At 39.2% G+C, this 21785-nt stretch overlaps 2 protein-coding genes across 6 annotated transcripts in view; one reads left to right on the top strand and one right to left on the bottom strand.

The window, feature by feature from the left end:
- LOC126273272 (PAX3- and PAX7-binding protein 1-like) overlaps positions 1-21785 on the top strand; it is a 165924-nt gene that overhangs the window by 51744 nt on the left and 92395 nt on the right. The gene's annotated exons all lie outside the window — the stretch shown is intronic.
- LOC126273306 (uncharacterized) overlaps positions 14104-21785 on the bottom strand; it is a 1028036-nt gene continuing 1020354 nt past the window's right edge. For all 4 annotated transcript variants that reach the window (XM_049976853.1, XM_049976874.1, XM_049976860.1 and 1 more), the window contains 2 exons: positions 15786-16065; positions 14104-15115 (listed from right to left, as the gene is read on the bottom strand). In XM_049976853.1, coding sequence (XP_049832810.1) covers positions 14948-15115; positions 15786-16065 — 448 coding nt within the window. In that variant the 3' untranslated portion in view covers positions 14104-14947. The remainder of the gene's footprint in view (positions 15116-15785; positions 16066-21785) is intronic.

Here is a 21785-nt window from a genome sequence, read left to right as displayed (position 1 = left end):
ATGTAGTATTAATTGCAATTTCTAGAGGTATTTTTATACAGTATAGTTGGTTAATCAACCCATAGTACTCCTTATGAATTTTCATCCCAGTGCTCACAACATGAGTTTGCAAAAACAATAATGCCTTTGTTGCCAATGATTCCCAGGTAAGATCATTGAGGATTACAATAATACGTGGGCCATCCTGGCCTTTTGTGAACCTAAAAGCAGGTATTTAAATGCTTTAACAGTTTCCGGAAGTTTGTCACTAATGCTGCAATCTCATGCTGTTGAGTTTTCTCTCTCTTATGAGCATCAATTTGCAGTATTGCCAAATTTAAGAAAAAGGGCCCTTGAGGTGACCTATCCCAAGTGAAAACTGGACAAGTCTTTCAGGATGTTTGTTATTCCTTAGCAATCCTGCAATATTTATTGATTACTTGGATATATGTGTAGCCCCCTGTATACTGATTGTATTCATTTTATTTCCCTTTCTTTCTTCGTTTTCTTGTTAGATTGCCCTCACATTTCAAACTTTTGAACATGCTGGTGTACAGTGCAGTAGCAAACCCCCAGTCAGTGGTTCTTTGACCTTTTCTTTGGATAACACAAGGAACCTTTCAAAATCCTGTTTCTTATTAGAATTCAAATATGTGGCCATCATTATAAAAGTTTTAATTTTACAGGTTTTTGTTTTTCATGATATTTCTATTTTGATAGTGTAGCCACTGCAGTATTTTATTTGGTGGATAGGTTTCCGTCTTGTATCACTGTTTGATAAGTAGCGGTACTTTAATTTTACACACCTTTAATTTCTGAAGTCATCAATTTGTGATCATAAAGTGTTATTCATTCATGTTTCCTCTCCCTTCTCATAGATTTCTAACTTTTTGTGGTTTTGACTTCTCTCACACTAATACGATTCTGCCCATTGGATTTATTTATTTATTTATTTATGTTTACTCTGTTGCTGCATGGGGCATGGCCCACCATGTGTATCCCTAGTCTTCTGCTGTGTTGAGAGCTTTACAGCCTTTAGACTGCTGTGTGGTGTTTCTATTCACCACTCTTTTGGTCAAATTTTGGACTGCTTTCCATCAACTTCCATTGTGTAGATTCTCCTTGTCACAGTATAATTTAGTGTGCATGACACATCTCAAAATCATAATAGACAATATTGTCCCATTTTCCATGAAGTGGCTCAATGAGTTATTAACACTTCTATCTGAAACATGGTTCAGTCTTGTAACACCAGTTATTTATTCAACTATCTTAGTTACCTTGATGCTTACAATGAGACAATTCTCTACCTCCATTGTGCTAGTTGTTGTCATTTCCCATTTTGTGCAGGATTAATTCAGCCTTGCTTTGGCTGCATTGGTGTGTTGTTCATTGCCAGTGATAGTGAACCAAGGATACTGATATTTTTAATAGAATTTTGACTTGCTGCCAGTGTGAGTTGTCCTCTGTGATTCCCGCAGGTCAATTGTTTGTCGTGTCTCAACTTTTTAAGACGTAAGGTATATCCTTGTTAGTGGTTTGCAAGTTTTCAGTATTGTTTGAGTGTCTGTTGACGATACGGCAACTCTACTACCCACTGTCAATCACAAGGTTGAATAGAAGTAGTTATAAGGCAGACTGTTTGTGAATACCAACTGCAATACAGAAGTCATCTGACACCTCTGCAACATTTTCAGCCTAGCTTGCTGATTCTATAAACAACAGTTTAACCACCTGACGAGGTATTCCAGAAGACCACACTATCGTTGTATATAAATGATTTGGGATACAATCTGAGCAGCCATCTTTGGTTGTTTTTGCTCATGACGCTGTCGTTTATTGACTAAGTCATCAGAAGATGAAAAAACTGCAAAGTGATTTAGAAAAGATGTCTGAATGGTGTGAAAAGTGGCAGTTGACCCTAAATAATTGAAAAGTGTGAGGTCATCCACATGAGTGCTAAAAGGAACTAGTTAAACTTTGGTTACATGATAAATCAGTCTAATCTGAAAGCCGTAAATTCAACTAAATACCTAGGTATTACAATTACAAACAACTGAAATTGGAAGGAACACACAGAAAATGTTGTGAGGAAGGCTAACCAAAGACTGCATTTTATGGCAGGACACTTAGAAAATGTAACAAACCTACTAAGGAGACTGCCTTCACTACAGTTGTCAGTCCTCTTTTAGCATACTGCTGTGTGGTGTGGGATCCTTACCAGATAGGACTGACAGAGTACACTGAAAAAGTTTGAAGAAAGGCAGCACATTTTGTATTACCACGAAATATGGGAGAGAGTGACACAGAAATGATACAGGATTTGGGCTGGACATCATTAAAAGAAAGGCGTTTTTTGTTGCGATGGAATCTTCTCACAAAGTTTCAATCACCAACTTTCTCCTCCAAATGCAAAAACATCTTGTTGACACTGACCTACATAGGAAGGAATGATCACCCTGATAAAGTAAGGGAAATCAGAGCTTGTATGAAAAGATATACAATAATATAATAGATAGATAATAGAGAATTGTGAAGGTGGTTCGATGAACCCTCTGTCAGGCACCAATGTGATTTGCAGAGTATCCATGTAGATGTAGATATATATGTTAAACCAGATGAAATCACACACTACTGATCAGAGTCTTTTTTTTAATATCTAGGAAATGAAAATATAACAGCTTGATCTTTTCACATTGTTTCTCAGCTGCATGGATTGTGAATTTGTGAATGCAATTGCTCCTCAGTTTTATGCAAATCTGATTTTTTTTACTAATTTTAGTTGTTAATCATATTATTTTGCCAGTAATGCATTTGAGGACCTTCATTACACAGCTCAGAAGTTAGATCATACTGTAACTGAAACATTCCATGGGAGGAAAAGACTTACCTTTTTCTTCATTGACTTGATTCTTCTTAGATGAGCTTCTGCGTTTGAAAGAGAAATTAACATGCGTGCCCATCAGAAAACATTTTAGGACACCAGCTGTATCTGTTTATCACAAAGTTGTGGGATATATGGGGAAGAACATTTAACGGGGATGGAGCAGCTATCAAAGTGAGGATAGTGATACTTGTGGGTGAACTTAACATAAACCAAAGATTTATTATGACCGCATGGATTCTATGTGTCAGTATGAGTTGTCACATTGAAAACATACATTCTGTGTCCTACTAAGATGTCATGCAACAACCCCGAAGTAGACAAAATATATATATATAATTACAGCCATACAGAGCATGCAGATAGTCTGTTGTCCAAACTACATATTTTAAACTGTGTTTTATTTACATGACAGCTGCCAAACTTAATTCAAAATGAATCACCACTGACAAACACTCTATTCTTTAAACACCCAGAGCCTCAAGATTCAGGTCATTTAGATCATCTTTTCAAATCTAAAGATGGAAACTAGGTCTTCAAATTGAACATGGTCTTTGCCAGGGACCTAGTCTTAATTTTCATTGCCTCTTTCCCTTGAGATCCTCGATGCTCTCCTACAGCTTTTCTTTGTCCATTATATCACCATTTTCAGTTGTATCTCTCTCTCTCTCTCTCTCTCTCTCTCTCTCTCTCTCTCTCTCTCTCTCTCTCTCTCTCTCTCTCTCTCTCTCTCCCCCCCCCCCCCCCCTCTCTCTCTCTCACCAGACATTTAGATTTTTTACGTAGTTTTTAAAATTATTTTATTTATTCTTATTTTCCCTTGTTTTGGTCCAGTGCCTTTTCCCACGTACATGTAGCCTGTTATTCTTTGACTTATTGGTACCCAAAAGCTTTGGTACTGATGCTGTGAAAATATCCTCTTCTATTGACGTGCCACTGTACTAAGGAGTCTCAGCAAACTAGAATTTTCTGGTTGGTCATTTCCACACAACTGTACATGACAATCAGCAAGAAAGTGCAGTTCAGATGGAAATTGCTGGCTGTGCCCTCTTTACTGAAACCATTCTCAAACTTACCAATAATTACTACCTACATAACTGGCAATACAGTATAGTGCAGACAGGTTATTCTGAACCTCATAGAGGTGCCACTGACATGAAGGAGCAAGCATCAGAAGATAGGTATATAGATGTGTGATGTGATTTGCGTGGTCTTCAGGTTAGATGCGAGAACAGCTAGTTAGTAAGCTAAACATATTGATTCACAAAAAAACTGAGCTTTCAGTATTTGTACATATTTTTCCACTCAGAGTATATATGGTACCTCACCAATAACTTGAATTAGAACTCCTTTGGCCAACAAGCTGTATCTGACTCAGTGCTCATCACCATTCAGAGCAGTGTTAAAAATGAGGAAGAACTAATGGTTTGTTCCTACAGAAATGTGTGTAGTAAATGCTTTGTGTAAGGAAAACTGAGGTGCTTTAGCAATAGGAATACCCAAGTATTTGAAATATGAATTGTTGGTACAGCCACCCACGTCACCAACCTCTGAAACACACCGTCTTTCGTAAAGTTCATAATTGCACTACAACTCATTTCTCGTAATGTCTGATTTTGAGGAGAAAGCAACACAGATTTTCACTGCCATACTGATAGCTTTTCACTTTGTCATTATACCATGCGAAAAAAAAACCTCATACAGTATACTGGCATGTTCTGTGAACATTTTCTTGTCATTAATGTAATTATCTTCATTTTCTTTGATAATGTTCTTTGTGTGGTATCTTTGACAGAATGTTTTAGTTCTATTTCTTAAGTTATCTCTAATAACAAATTTATTTGTGTGATCAGTCTATAATGTGTGGTTAGGACCTTTAATAGTATTCACAAAATATCATCACACTGTCTGATGATAGGGAACTGCACCACACTATCTCCTGCATGTGGTTGGGATGTTATTATAATAATGAGGGCATGCTGAAAAGTAATTCCTCTGAATTTTTTGTGTGAAAACTTTCTAAATAAAACAAACTTTATTAATATTCTACATCTGTATTCTTCATGTCTACATGTTTCCCAAGGCATCAATTGCTACAGATGTCGCAGCTCTGAAGTATGATGTGGCATTGTCATGCTGAACTAAAGGGTGGTCCATGTGTGGACGAAGTCTTTCAATTTGAAACTTAGTTACAGCATGCTGTTTTTTCACTCAGTGACATAATTGTTACACACCACCATGTTACATGCTACAGTTCTGAGCCCTATAGTGGCAGAAGGCTGCAAATCTGTAGACATGAAGAATAAAGATCTAGAATGTTAATAATGTTTGAAAATTAGGAGTCACTGCTTTTCAGCACACCTTCATAGATGTGTTTAGTTATGAGCTGTTGTACTTCTGTTTAAAGGTACCTTACTTTCTTTAATATCTCTATATTATATCCCACAATACCTCCTTCCTACCACTGCAGGAATGGTAGAATTCTTCAGTTATCCATCATTTTGGAACCATCAACCATACATTTATTACTTTCTAAGTGTCAAAGTCCTTATTAGGAAAGTGGAACATTGTTTGCTTGTTTCTAGTATTTAATTGAATTTGGTGAGTGTAAGTCAAAGTAAAGTGGAAGTTACAAATAATTGCAATAGACAGTGTTCTGCAGTACTCTCCTGCCGTTTTTCTTGTTAATATATCAATGATCTAAAAGGAAAGGGTACTGCAAAGCATGACTTCAGCATGAAAGTTCCTTTTTTTGAGGGGGGGGGGGGGGGGGTGTGAACGATAAATGGAATGATAAGAGAATTATAACTGAGATGCATTATTTGCCACTCAGCAAACTCAAGAGCACTCAAAGGGACTGGTAGATTATCCTCCTCTCTACCATAGATTTATTTATGAAATCAAGGTGAATGCACCATCCATCAGTGCTGCCTTCCATCTCATGGTGGAGATGACAACTCATTTAGTACATCTATACTGTCCCAGTGCAAATATTTAATTCATATCCCAAAATAGTGTCCAGATGAACATGATCACTGTGTTGTATTGGGGTGAAATTGTACATCTGTTCAAATTTGCACCGTGATGTTAAGTTTATGTGACTGAACTTGTAAGTTGTATTGAATATCAGTTAGTTACTCTATTTCTATGTTAATTGCTGTACTAGTCTCTTGAAACAAAAATTATGTGTAATCTCTATTTATTCTTAAAAGTAGATGAGACAGTGAGTAGTGAAAAGAATGTGGACCATTATCTTAGGAAAGGAAAGGTTCGCCAGTGAAGTAGCCTGTAAAAAGCAATAGAAGGGTGATTAGCAATAAACAGCTGTTGCAGCATTGTCTTTCATAGTTAAGTAAATGTCAGGCGTGATAAGTACCTGTAACTCAATGGTGACAGCTGTTAAATATGTCAGCATTGTTAACATTCAGAGCTCATATCTCATATTATCATATTGGGTCTTTCTGAACCATTACTCTGTGTGGCGTTCATTTCTTGTGCGAAGCTCTAATTGTGTGTTACTGTCTCTTCTCCATTATTACCCACTTTAAAACTGTGAAAGAAGAGCAAGAAGGAAGAGATTGTGGAAAATTCTTGTCCCCAATGTTGTCATTTTAAGAAATAACTGTAGAACCTGTATCATACACAAAAGTAAAAATGAGAGTTAAATGATTCCTGTCTTCATACTCATACAATGCACTGACGCACAGTTCTCTTGTACATATCCGATGTAAATTTGGTGTGTTCCAACAATCATATATTTCACAATAGTGTTCAGCCCTACCATCAGTCAGCTAAGAATCATTTCACATCAGTATTTATATATTTAATAACCTTACCTTCATCTACAGTGTTGAGAACCTTCTACAGAAACCAAAACTAGCTGCTTCTCCTATGACAATAATCGATTTCCAGATACATGGAAAATATTTGTCATTGAAATATGATGTCAAGTTAGTATAATAGTGATAATTCAAGAAACTTGGGTACACACCTGACCAAGGAAATACAATACTTACACTGGCATCACATTGTGTTTACTTTCTTGAAATTCAGTGTTGATAACATTCATCTCTTTAATAATAAATATTCCACTCACTTCATAAGTGCAGCAAAATAATGATCTTCTGCACAGACATCATTAACTACTTTCTGTGAAGTGTGCACTTATCTCAGATCCCCATTTACTGATACTACCAAGTCTCACACTATACAACCCAAACTGAAGGCCTTTCTTTTGGTACACACTTACCTTTGCTAGGATGCCCTAACCATCAGTACTTCACCTGCTACTTGCTTTCTGTCGTAAATAACCTTTTAATGCTATTCTTTTACTAATATTTGCCTCTGATGTATTTTTATGGGAACTGTGTTGACAAATTACTCAACATCCAGGCTGAAGACCTGATGCAATTAAAATTAAAAGTAATTATATCAGTTCAGTAAAATCCTGTGTCTGCTGTAACTCAGTTCACTATACATTGCAAATTTTTCATAGACCTTGTGAATGGAAATGATTGTGTAACATTCATTTTGTTGTTATGGTGTTCAATGTGTTCAGCATTGAAGTGGGTATGTGTACTTGGCAAGTTTTTATAAGGTTTAAAAAATTAAACAGAAAATAGGGAATGCACTGCTGAACAAGGAGATATAGGGTATGTGGAACCTCCAAATAATTTTTCTTAAAAAAATTAAGACTATTTTGGACTGTGCAAAACACACTTCAGACAACACCCACAAGGCACATACAACATTGCCTATTATGTCTCATTGTTTTAATCATCAAAGCTTTATCTCACTGTTGGCAGTTACAATCCAGGAAACCAATTCCATGTTTGCTGATATACACAATTTAGTGGTCCCTGTAGGAAATAATGAAGCTATTGGAAATATCTAGTTAACTAGGCCATTTCCCTAAATCCAGTATGCAGTTATTGAGCACTGAAATGTAAGTGGACATCCACCCTGAATAAGTCAGTGGTTATCCTTGTTGTTTTGGTCTGCAGTCCAAAGTCTGATCTGATGCATCTCCCCTTGCTCTCTATCCTGTGCAAGCCTCATCTTGTTCAAGTAACTACTGCAACTTACATCCTTTTCAATCTGCTTAGTGTGTTCATCTCATGGTCTGGCTCTATGATTTTACCCTCTATGCTTCCCTCCAGTACTATATTGGTGATCCGTTGATGCCTCAGAATATGTCCTACCAACCGATCCCTTCTTACAATCAAGTGGTGCCACAATTCTATTCAGTACCTCCTCATTAGTTACGTGATCTACCCATCTAATCTTGAGCATTCTTCTGTAGCACCACATTTCTAAAGCTTCTATTCTCGTCTTGTGTATGCTGTTTATCATTCATGTTTCACTTCCATACATGGCTACACTCCATACAAATACTTTCATAAAATACTTCCTGACACTTAAACCTATAATCGATATTAACAGACTCATCTTCAGAGATGCTTCCCTTGCCATTGCCAGTCTACATTCCTCTCTGCTTTGACCATTATCAGTTACTTTGCTGCCCAAATAGCAGAAACCATCTGCTACTCTGAGTGTCTCAATTCCTAATCTAATTTCCTCATCATCATCAGATGTAATTATACTAGATTCCATTATCCTCATTTTGCTGCCGTTGATATTCATCTTATATCCTCCTTTCAAGACACTATACATTTTATTCAACTGTTCTTCCAACTCCTTTGCTGTCTCTGACAGAATTACAGTGTCATTGGCAAACTTCAGTATTTTTATTTCTTCTCCATGAATTTTAATTCCCACTCCAATTTTTTTCATTTTTTGTCCTTTACTGCTTTTTAGCATTGGGAATAGGCTACAATGCTGTCTCACTTCCTTCTCAACCACTGCTTCCTTTTGGTGCCCCTCAACTCTTATTACTGCTGTCTGGTTTCCGTACAAATTGTAAATTGTCATCCATCCCAGTTTTTTACCCCTGCGGCCTCCAGAATTTTAAAGAGAGCATTCCAGTCAACATTGTCAAAAATCTTTCTCTAATTCTACAAATGTGATGAATGTAAGTTTGCCTTTCTAAGATAAGTCATAGAGTCAGTATTGCCTCGCATGGTGCTACATATCTATGGAATCCAAACTGATCTTCTCTGAGGTTGGCTTCTACTAGTTTTTCCATTAGCATTTTGCAACTGTGACTTCTCAAATGGGTAATTCAGTAATTTTTGCACCTGTCAGTGCCTGCTTTCTTTGGAATTGGAACTGTTATATTGTTTTTGAAGTATGATAGAAGAAATGCTATCTCATACATCTTGCTCATGAGACAGAAGAGTTTTGTCATGGCTGGCTCTTCCAAGGCTATCAGTAGTTCTAACAGAATGTTGTCTACTCCCAGGGCCTTGTTTTGACTCAGGTTTTTCAGTGCTTTGTCAAATTTTTAACGCATTATCATACCTCCCACCTCATCTTCATCTTCGTCCTATTTCATTTGCATAATATTGCCCTTGAGTACATCCACCCTATACAAGGTTGTATAGATTTCTGCTTTCCCTTCTTGTTTAGGAGTGGTTTTCATATGACCTCTTGATATTCGTACAAGTGCTTCACTTTTCTCCAAAGTCTCTTTAATTTTCATGTAGGCGGTATATATCTTAGTGATACATGCCTCTACGACCTTACATTTGTTCTCTAGCCATTCCCACTAGGCCATTTTGCACTTCTGTCTATCTCATTTTAGAGACATTTGTATTTCTTTTCACACACTTTGTTTACTGCATTTTTATATTTTTTTCCTCTCATCAATTAAATCCAATATGTACTGTGTTACCGAAGGATTTTACTAGCCTCCATCTTTTTAAGTACTTGATTCTCTGCTGCCTTCACTATTTCGTCTCTCAAAGCTGCACATTCTTCTTTTACTGTATTGTTTCCCCTGTTCTTGTCAATCATTTCCTAATGCTCCCTCTGAAGCTCTCTACAACCTCTGATTCTTTCAATTTATCCAGGTCCCATCTCCTCAGATTCCCACCTTTTTGCAGTTTCTTCAGCTTTAATCTATAGTTAATAACCAATAAATCGTGGTCAGAGTCCACATCTGTCCCTGGAAATGTCTTACAATTTGAAACCTGGTTCCTGAATCTCTATCTTACCATCTATCTGAAACCTTCTGGTGTCTGCAGGTCTCTTCCATGTACACAGCCTTCTTTCATGGTTCTTAAACCAAGTGTTAGTGATGATTAAGTTATGTTGTGTGCAAAATTCTACCACACGGCTTCCTCTTTCGTTCCTCACTCCCAGTCCATATTCACTTACCACTCTTCCCATTCCTACTATCGAATTCCAGTCCCCATGACCATTAAATTCTCATCTACCTTTACTATCTGAAAAATTTGTCTTATTTCATTATACATATCTTCAATCTCTTCATCATCTGCAAAGCTAATTGGCATATAAACTTGTACTACTATGTTAAGCATGGGCTTCATGTGAATCTTGGCTACAATAATGCATTCACTATGCTGTTTGTAGGAGCTTATATGTGTTCCTATTTTCTTATTCATTATTAAACCTACTCCTGCATTATCCCTATTTGATTCTGTATTTATAACCCTGTATTCACCTGACCAGAATTTCTGTTCCTCCTGACACAGAACTTCACTAATTCACGCTATATCTAACTTTAACCAATCAATTTCCCTTTTTAAATTTCTTAACCTACCTGCCCGGTTGAGGCATCTGACATTCCACCCTCCGAGCCATAGAACGCCTGTTTTGTCTCTCCTGATAACAACATCCTCCTGAGTAGTCCACACCCAGAGATCCAAATGAGGACTATTTTACCCAAGAGAACGCTGTTATCATCTAACCATTGAGTAGAACTGCATGCTCTTGGGAAGAATTATGGCTGCAGTTTCTCCTTGCTTTCAGCCATACACAATACCAGCACAGCTATGCTGTTTTGGTTAATGTTACAAGGGCAGATCATCCAAACTATTGCCCCTGCAACTACTGAAAAGACTGCTGCCCCTCTTCAGGAATCATACATTTGTTTAGCCTCTTGGCAGGTATCCCTCCATAGTGGTTGCACCTACGGTATGGCTGCCTGTATCATTGAGTCTTATCCATAGTGAAGCAATACATCATCTCACAAATTTCTAAATATGTTTTCTCTTACAATGTGGGCAAACATGGACTACTATACAAAACGAGATGAGTAGGTAGTCATGGAAAAAACAAATCAAACTGAATGAAAAGCAGCTCCCTCAGTAAATGTAACAACAACGAAGTACAGTGTATTGCCTATTTCAGTTTTCCTGCCCCACCTTCTTAACCTCTGCCCCCAACCTCTCCTCACCTGTGTGTGTGTGCCCACACACACACACCAAAACTACATACAATTATTCTTCACTCTGCAGCAAAACAACTTATTTATATATCTTGTGACCAGTTTCCAGCTAATAGTTCAGTAATAATAAATTCTAAAATTTTGTGGTTTCTTTTTTAAGTACCATATTTGTCTCATAATTCTTGTCTCATATGATTCAACTGTTATCCTCTGCAACCCATCCCAGTGTCTTTCCCTCTCTTTTGTTGTAGTGTCCAGATATGGAACCTCTCATTTGAATGATCTTGTCTTGATATAAACTGTTGAAGGCAAATTGCTTATTGTGTGCAGTTGATAATATTTATTGTGAATATGTGTCCAGAGTTTAATTGTTTGACAACAGCCATGGTTTTTTTCCCCTCAAATTATGGTATTAGCTTAGTTTATATATGAAGATCTCAAAATTGGGCATTATTTAAGTTACGTACACCTATTGTCATATCTTGTATGATACTTGGCCATGATGACACAACATTTGGGAAGGTTTACACTTTTGTGTTCTGTTTAGTAGGCCAAAGGAATTAGAGGTACATCGAAAGGTAAAATAAATGAAAAAATAGTAATTATGGCCAGATTATAAAAATGCAATTGTCATAGTCAAATTCCCTGTTTGCCCTAATGATTCTGTACTCTTTTTTCTCTCCATATAATCTCTTAATAGTTATTGTCGATGAATTTATTCTTAAAATTTGTTTTTGTGCATTATGGCCTTAGCAGCCAGAGATGTGTGTAATTAAGGTTTTCACACGTGCTTTTTGTGTGTGTGTGTGTGTGTGTGTGTGTGTGTGTGTGTGTGTGTGTTTCAACAAAGACCTTGTTGACCAAAAGCTCACTTTCTGACAACCTTTTTGTTGTGCGTATCTGCGACACAGCATCTCTGCTGTATGCATTGCAGATGCTTTTCATTTCCCTTCCATTTTTGTTCATGAACATCAAAATTTTGTGGTTATCTAATATTTCTTATAGTATAGCTTCCCATAGAGTTTGAAAATCCTGTCTTTGCTGAGAATATTCACTTCTATAAACCCCATGAGCCATTGAGTTCTGTAGGTATATGTATATATGTCATTGTAACAGTGTTTTTTTTTCGTTTTTATTGTTTTTGTTTACAGTGGAAAATCATATATGCATTGTTGTGTGTTGCAAGTGCAGTTGCACAAATAACATAACAAAATCAGTAACACACAGTTTATAATTCAAAGACAGCAGCAACACAGTCCGACATTTTTTCTGCAGAAGTATTTCTTTTGGTGCACATTCACTCAAAAATGGGAAATGTCAAGTTTGTGATACTTCTTCAGTAATTCTGTTAGAAGGTACCACTGAGTGTAACTGAGCAACTTGCAAACTTTACCATTAAGCCATGATCATATTCTTCCACCAGAACTTTCCGTCACCATATTTTCACTTCACAGCATGTGTTGTGGTGTCATCATCATCCCCCCCCCCCCCCCTCTCTCTCTCTCTCACACTCACTCTCTAACATTTCCACAATATTTTGTGACCACATTATTGTATTTAAGTCTGGATATCTTACAATAGATTCTATATACATGAACTTGTTTAGGAACTGATTACAAAGGACTGCAGTGTGATATTTTTTACACTTCTGCAGAAAATTACATTTAATACACTGTGGATTTGTAAAACAAGGTGGTGTTTCAGTTAATATTATGTCTCAATTCCTGATTGCACTCATCATCATTGTTTATCATCTGTTTAGGTAAAGTGACTTTCCCCACTTACCTTTAGTTAATGATTTCATTAAAATGTAACTCTCACCTTCTTTACTAAACAAATGGATCCAAAATGAAATTTCTTTCCTACAGCATAGTTGAGGCAGGTGTTTTTTTTTTTTTTTTTTTTTTTTTTTTTTTTTTTTTTTTTTTTAAAAATCTGTGGTGTACTTTCTGGTTATTTCATTTATTGATCATTTGATAGCAGAGATGATTATTTGGTAAAAGAATGAAACAAAGTAAATTTGTATTTGACTTCTATAAATTTGATATTTTTAATTTCTGTAGTTGGACACAGTAAGTAGTGTGGTGTAACTTCTCTCTCTCTCTCTCTCACACACACACACACACACACACACACAACACAACACAACACACACACACACACACACACACACACACACACACACACACACACACGTATCATCACTGTTACAGAAAATGCATTGTTTCACATTCGATAAAATTTCCTCAGTAATCGTGCAAAAAAAAGGGGAGGGCAAGAATACCATTAAATTTGTAGCAAGATTTGTGAAAAATGTTTTTTTTTTTTTTAAATGTCATGTGGCATCCAGTGTTGTTAGTGAGTGTGTGTGGTTTATTTCAAAACAAGTAGTTCTGTTGTGCCATGCTTAATGGACTCTTCCATGCAGTGCTCAGTGTACAAGTCGAATTGAAAAATACCGTTTTCTTACTGTAACAGGCCAACTCAAGTAACTGGATTAAACTGCAACACATTGTGGAGAATACCTATATTAGTTCCCCACTGGATATCATTTTCCAGGAAATGCAAACTGTTGTGCCATGTAATGGTCTGTAGCATTCTGTTAAGAGGGGTGTACTGTAACACTACAAAACTTTTGAACTGTCGTACACTAAATGAAATGTTATACTCATGACAGTGGTGTAATCACCAACTGTGTTGAAATGAATCTCTAAAAGTAAGACCTGTAACACTTAATGGCCAGATTAAATATGGTTGTACTAGCTGTAAATCTGTGTCCAAACACACATGCCCCTACTTAACTGTACTTTTTGCAAGAGTATCTGATGAGGTGTTGAAGGAGCATCAATTCATTTAACCCATATTAGTTTTCTCTCCCAAGGTAATGAACAGCACAAACTGTTGAGGACTGGATATTGTAAAACATATGTGCAATATTAACATTTTATTTATTCTCATTGATGGATGGAATGGTTAACATGAATGACTCAGATCATAAATTTCAAATGATGTTCAATGTAGGACAGATCTAAATTTTAAAACTGGTGTATATACTGCCATAGAATACTGAAAAAGTTCCATCTATTTGATAACATTTGCCATTCTTTATCACAAAACAGTTTTAGGTCACATTTTGGCAGACACTGTCACCATGTCTATTTTAAATTAAATTTTAACTTAGCCTTAATATTTACAGTTTATTGACTATAATAACTTAGTGGTCAGTTGGCATGGGAAGAATGGATTCCTATTCTCCTTATCAGGGATTTGCAGCACTTTCAACAAAGTTTAGAAAGGTACAATTGTCCCTGAGAGAAATCACAACTGACATTGCCATTAATTTCTAAAATGCAACAAGGCATTTAATAGAAAATATTTTGGAATTAAACAGCTATGAAATACTTCAGACAATAAATGCGACAATCTTGATTTACAAGTAAACACCTTCTGCAGTCCATTGTAATCAGGATAAACAAGCTCAATATGAGCTGACAGTCAATGATTTCCTGCCACACCAACTGAATATTGCAGTTCACAGTTCAGGAAAGTGGGCAGAATAATACTTTACAAACATATCACATATTTACAGTTTCATAATATCATGGTTTGAAAGGCCATATTGGTATGTAGTACAACAGACTCAACTGTCTTTTTGGTTTGACATTTGCACAGTATTTGAACATGACTAAAAAAAAGCTTCGTTCACACTGAGATGCAGACACAGCTAAGCGCCAGAAACCTGCAATTTGCAGTCCATTTTATATCTAATAGTATTAATATACATAGATTTGTTTCAACTGGTCCCGAAGTTCTGCAGGTATTGTGTACACTTCATTGGCAGGTTTCCTCTTCACAAGGCGTCTCCATCTGCCTCTCAGGTTTTTCCTAAATCCTCTGCAGATTCCGGGTTGACCAGCAGGGAGGGTGTGTACGAGCGGGTCCTGTAAAATACAACATTAAATTTACATGAGTTTAAACATCATTGTGACGCATCCAAAAATAGTTTTTAACGCACCAATCAAAATGTGAACACTGAACGAAATTCTTGTAAAAATTTGTCTCGCCCCATTGTTTCAAGTAAGAACGCATAAGCAGGTAATATAATTCTATATTGATTGTTACTTTGAAAACCTATCTGTGTAGTACGTTACTTTTGAAACTTGATTGTATTTGTTTACATTTATCATCCGGTAATTCTGTTCTATAATCCAAGCGAGCGTGAGTAGGCCAACAGCTGTTCGAGCGCATGCTTCACAAACTAATAACACAGTACTTAATGAAAGTATGCATTCCCTCATGGCAAAACACTCTTTCAGATTTCATAACGTGGTAAACGTTACTTATAACGCAACTTTCTATCACACTGAATTCACATTGGCTGTTCAGGTTACGAAAGCCATGTCAATAACACACTTTCACATCACTTATAACTGAACGATTCGTTTCTAAACTCCCACAATTGTCTTCACCAGTAAAACAATGCGACATGGAACACCCAGTTATGCATTCATTATACACAGCCGCCTCTGGCCAACAACATACGGCATTGCACCAACTCACGCTAGCGCGGAAACATTGTTAAAGACTACGCTACAAAAACTGCATATCTACCTGGTTGTTGCTGTACAGCGAGTAGGGTGGTGGAAATTGCCACAGAAACTGCGGAGGGTAGACTGTAGTCGTTGCTGTGCTCCCAGGGCAGGCCTCGGGTGGCGGCAGGATGGTAGTTGTCACCTGGGCAGACACCGTAGCGACAGATTGGCAGTTGAGGTGATTCACAGCTGTTATCTGCGTCGTCGTTGTCGTCGTCGTCGTCGTCGCTGCTGCTGCTGCGACGCCCACGGGATGCCGCGGCGGCGGGCTCTGGTTGTCATCTCTCTTCCGCAGTTTGCTGCGGGCCAGACGCAAGGTAGAAACAGATGAGTTTGGTCCAATCATCTTCTCGATTTTCTTCCCGGGCTTCAGGATGAAAGCTAGCAGCTTGCTGGCTAACGTGCTCTTTTGAGAAGGCGTCTTGGCGGTATTTAGAACCACGCGAAAGTGTAAACTGGCTGGCAGTGCCTAGCCTGTTTAGTTTATAATGAGACGAGACCACGGGCGTCGAATCACTGTTGCATCTACAACTGTTGACGGTTCACACGACGAACAACGACCGAACAATAACAACAGCACTTAAGACCTGACTTGGGCTGAGCCAACACAACAGCAAACACCGTACGGCGAGCTGCGGCGTGCGCTCACAACCGTTGAGCGAGGCCCATCTAAACTACTAGCACCGTCCCGCACTCGTTTTAAACCGGAGGTCTGACGTCACAGACACGTGCCTCCCATTGGCTGGCGGAGCGGTGGAGGGGGCGGCCAGCCTCTATCTAGCGAGACTGCGCAGAGGAAAAACAAGCGCAGCGGCGTCACTGGCGCAAGGGAAGTACGCGATTTCTTCTAAACTGACAAGTAGAAAGGTTTTAAGTTCGTATGTACAGAGTTTCGAGACTCCATAATCAGTTTTCTAGTGTCACCTCCAATGCTTCTCCATGCTGCGACAAGCAATGTTTCGTAATATTTTTACCTTTCTAACCCAGTAATGGTTTTTTGGTATTTATTTATTAAAGGTGTAAATGTTTACGCACATGTAAACTACAATCTTACATAAAATCATCATTTTCAGTTAGTAAGAACAGATGCAGAACCGCGTACATAGAACGAGATGTTACAGGTTGCCGTTGCTGTAGTGCGTACTACATGTGAGTTGGAGTTCCGCACAGGTTAGACCGAGGATCTCTTGAGTGTGTTTGTCATGACTTTCCAAGTCTGTCAATGTACTGCGTATATGAGAAATAACAAGTTTTTTTATTCGAAATATTGGTATAATTATTGCATGTCAGTTTGGAGGAATGCTATCACATTCCATAGGCCTGTACTACATTGTAAAGTGTCTATTAGGCTGTTATTGCACTGTGTAATATCTTTGTCAGATATCTTTTATAAAATTTATTTTATACATTCTTCGACGGTGTACTTTGAGTACTTTTATCACATCTTTTATAAAAATTTGTGTGTTCCAAGCTTTGACAGTGCAATAAGGATCATATGACCATCCCCAGAAGACCACAGTAACGTCGAAAATCGGCATTAAACTACTTATTTTAGCTTAGCGCTTCTTTTAACTTTAGCTTCTAGCTTGTGTTAAGGCAGTCTTGAACCCAACGTATACGTAAAACTTATAATAAATAACATCATTATCAGTCATTTGCACCTACTGCTGGATGAAGGACTGCTCGATTTGTCCACTGCAGTATTTCAAACGTACTGGAACATTTGATCCTTAATTATTTTTTTTTTAATATACGGAACTGACGGGACTCCGATGTAGGGATGCGCTATATTTTCTGTTGAAGCATCTGTGAGAGGGTGCGTTTGGTATTAGCGCTGCTGCGGGACCCCCAACCATAGTTCATCTCCTCGCGCGGTTGCCTAGTTGGTCCCAGGAGAGGCGATCTGGCCGCTCAGCCTTCGTATCAGGCAGCTCAAACGCATCTGCACGGCTGTAGCTTACATGGATGGTTGCATACGCGCAGTAATCGTGCCAGCACTTTATTTCATGTCTTCCCCAGAGCATTTCTTTTTGCCTTTTTGATAGAGGTGAACAGTTGCGGTCTGAGCCCTACAACTGTCGCCGACCTCGCTAAGCAGTGTCGTCGAGCGAGTTTCACAGTATCGCGGGCAGGCGCCTCCTGATAGCCGCGCCGTCCAGCAGATAACCGTCGCAAACTGCCATGTCCGTACAGTACTGTGTTATGGATTGGACCTGGAAGTCGACCGGGTGGTAGAAATGTGGAGAAATCGCAGTATTATGAAGTGCTGAAATTGGCAACTAATATGCCGTTATTGCGTTTAAAACTTTTAGAGAACGGGAAATCCGAATTCTGGAGCGATCATTTAACACAAACAGCATTAATACTAAGTAGCCGCGGAAGGTGTGATTTAAAGGCTGTGAAGAAATCGTATATGGGGCTATTGTCAGTTTCTCGAGGACTGTTTTGTGATGAAGACTTCAGACAACTCTTGTACCAAAAATATCCGTAACACGTCTGGCGATTACAATCTACAAGGGCAGCGTTTACTGTTTTCTTTACCAGATAACGGCTATCGAAATATTGCCATTAAACTTCGCTGTTTTCAGTACCTGTGAGCACCAGTATGACGCTTTCGTGGTAAATAAACCTTTACGACAGAGAAACCCTTGGACAAAACCCAAGTTCCGACAGCCTTCGAATGGGTGGTCTCCTTCATGCGTCCGTTGACAGTTCAACATGTTACAGTTCTTCCTCCGCACTATTACCTGTCGTGACATACCACTACTTTTGAGTCTTCCTTTCAGGTTTGTCCGCCTCAGTGTTTCTATTTATAGGCATCGTAGGAGTGACAGCAGAAAGCGGTTCCATGAAAGCTAGGTTAGCGAACGACAGACTCTTCAGGAATGGCTTCCTCCGAATATACGTAAAAAAGTTCCGATTGATCAAACAGCTCGTGTGCTGACGTTGGCCGCCAGTTCACTCTACAAAATTACTGGATATTGCCAACGTGGTTACGATAGACGCAAGGTTGGTCTGGGATCGGGCAGCGACGTCACAACAAGACTGGAGTACTTTTTCGTGCGTCGGTGTGTACAAACATTGGGATCGTGGCGCAAATGTGTCCTCTGTGTATCGGCGTCCGTTGCGCAGATGAAGAAACAGGCGTGTAAGTGGTGACGTAACAGGCGGCGGCGCCTTCGCCGAACTTGTGACGCCTGCGAGGTGTTCCCCGTGAGGCCCGCGGGAGACTTCCTGCCGGAGATATCGGTATGCACGATCAGCGAGTCGCTCGCTACAATTGTCGGTCGGTAGTTGGAGCTGTTGCTGCCGATGGACGGAAATAGCGTATTTACTACTGTGTCAAAGTGTCGATCATCTCGACTTCTATCCGGAGTAAAAGGTGGGAACATCATGGGGAAACAAAAATGTTTGTGAACTTTGTCAACCAGTATACTGAGCAGCGCTGAGAAAATGCAAGCAAGCGTTGTGCTTCGGTAAGTTTCTGCATGTGTAGTACACTGTCTAAACACCCCAGGGCAATATGAAACTAAAGGAACTTTCTGTAAGACGCAGGCCAATGTGATTTATCGTCGGCCTGAGGTGTCATTAGAGGGTCATTTGTTCCTCGTAGCTGTCTCGCAGTCGACGAGGCTGTCATTCAAAACCGGTGTCTGTACTTAAGCTTCAAGTAGCTCTTCACCTACCCTCAAGATGGTGAAAGAGCCCTGTTACAGTCTTTCCACCAGTTGAAAATCATTGGAAATTACAGGGTCACAACCTTGCAATGACCGTACAACCACGTTGCAACAATCGTATTATCTCATACTCAATTAACTGGTGTTTTGTTTGTCCCCAGACTATGTGAAAAGACATTAGAGCCTGAAGAAATAAATGGGTGAAACAAATAATGTTGCTTCGACAAAGTAGTAGTTGCACAGTGCCTCCTCGAACTTATCGTCCACACATTTAGATGGTTTCTTTGCATATATTTTACTTTCAGCTACAGCAAATCAATGTGCGGTGCATTGCCGTACGTGGAGACTCTCGACAACTTCGAACTTTTGTGACGCTGTTTTTTGCTTCTCTTCTTTGTGCAGTTAATCGTGCAGTTTCATCCTTCTGCTATGCGCAACTACAGTACGCTTCTAAACGTATAAAATTTGCTGTACTTGCATTATCAGAATCTGTCACTACTATTCTTCGGCCGTGCTTTTGCTGCAAGGCGTCTATCGATTGCCGTATCTGATTTTTAGTACGCTGGAATGTATTTATGAAGTGAGGTAATATTTTCAAGAAATGCTGCGGAGTCTCTTGAAAACTTAAAAGTGTATTGAACCGTACTTTTGAAGAATTTGTCTGTGTTTCGCAACAAAATCAAAATTCGGTAACGAATTAATTGGAAAAAAGTGATAGATGTTGATTTACACGGCGTAGATGACAAGCTTTCTGTGTGTCTGCGATGACGTTTCAGTGACTTACAGTGAGATAATTGGTTCGCAGTGGTAATCTTAAGACGCTTAGGGCGAATCTGTTAAATTGATTGAAGTTTCTTTTAAGCAGTATCCTTTTGAAAACTTTAAATTATTTTATAAAGTTTTGGGACAGTTTAGTTAGCAGCGAACTGGAGGCCAGAGACGTAACTATTAAGGTTGGCAGAAGAGCAGTAGGCTGTTCTGGTTGCAGTGGCGACGGTCTAACGTACCCTCTGTACGGATGCGGGAAGAAGGTGCAGTGGCCGCTGTGTATTTGCGCTGGTGTCTGTCGGCGGGCGGAGCTGACTCAGGGGAGGGAGCTGTCTATTTCTGGCGAACCGATGCGAGCCGGGCACAGCGCAACTCGCAGACTAAGCTTTATGTAAAAATCGGGCAGTCGGAGAGGCCAGAGTTGTTAGCTGGTTCCTCTGCCGAGTTTGCATATCGACGCGTCAACGTCCTTGGTAGGCCTACATAGTGTGTGCGACATCGTCACGTGCCCTGCGTAAAATTTTGCAGGAAAATGCATGCATACGTAATTAGCGCTCCCCCCCCCCCCCTCCACCTCCCACAACACACACACAAACCGCACGAGTAAACCTAGCGGCCAACTTGGCCAAGGCTATAGAAACCACGAGTTCTGTCCTTCTTCTCTTAACTAGGGGTATTGTTGTGCCGGCCGCGGTGGCCGTGCGGTTCTAGGCGCTTCAGTCCGGAACCGCGGGACTGCTACGGTCGCAGGTTCCAAACCTGCCTCGGGCATGGATGTGTGTGATGTCCTTAGATTAGTTAGGTTTAAGTAGTTCTAAGTTCTAGGGGACTGATGACTTAAGATGTTAGTCCCATAGTACTCAGAGCCATTTTTGATATTGTTGTGGTTGAGCAGGGTGAATTGGCGTTAATGTCAGCATACAGGCAATTTCGTCATGCGTTTCTTACTTGCGTATTCGGAGGAAATTGTGTGTGTAAGGTGTGATACCTAGCATCCTATCGTGAACGTAAGAGAAACTGTAATATTGTACCACAGAGCACAACTACAGCCTTATTGTGATATCCCTGGGCGCAGTTCGATTACTTACGGGCCTTGGGGTGCCGATATGAACCTAAGCGGAAATTAGTGTAGTTCATATTAGTCATGCGTAAGGATAGGGAGATGGGGCAGATGAAAAATTGTAGTAAGGTGTAACGGATCGATTATGGAAACCACTAATTCGCAGGACTTCCACGTACGTAAATATGGGTTCTGGTCTAGAGTTTGGTCATCATAAGAATTTATTCAGACCGAAAGGGTGACACGGTTTCTCTGAGACATTGTGCAGAAAAAGCTTACTGGTAACGTTACGATAGCCGTTGTTTAATAAAAATCCTAATACTACATTGCCTCCTCCAATAGCCAGAACTTCCCTGCGTGAGTACCGATGCACTTCCTAGTCATTCATTTATGCTTTTTTAGTCTCTGTTGTTCATTCCGTAGAAGGAAAGAATATGAAATTATTTTGATTTTTCTCATTATGAGAGTACTGAAGGGCGATCTGTTTCAATTGTTAAAAACCATTCAAAAGCCA

The sequence above is a fragment of the Schistocerca gregaria genome, chromosome 1 (assembly GCF_023897955.1).
Source record: "Schistocerca gregaria isolate iqSchGreg1 chromosome 1, iqSchGreg1.2, whole genome shotgun sequence".
In the NCBI taxonomy this organism is placed as follows: Eukaryota; Metazoa; Arthropoda; class Insecta; order Orthoptera; family Acrididae; genus Schistocerca; species Schistocerca gregaria.
Note: the sequence above shows the minus strand (reverse complement) of the source record. Positions and strands in the feature narration are given on the sequence as shown.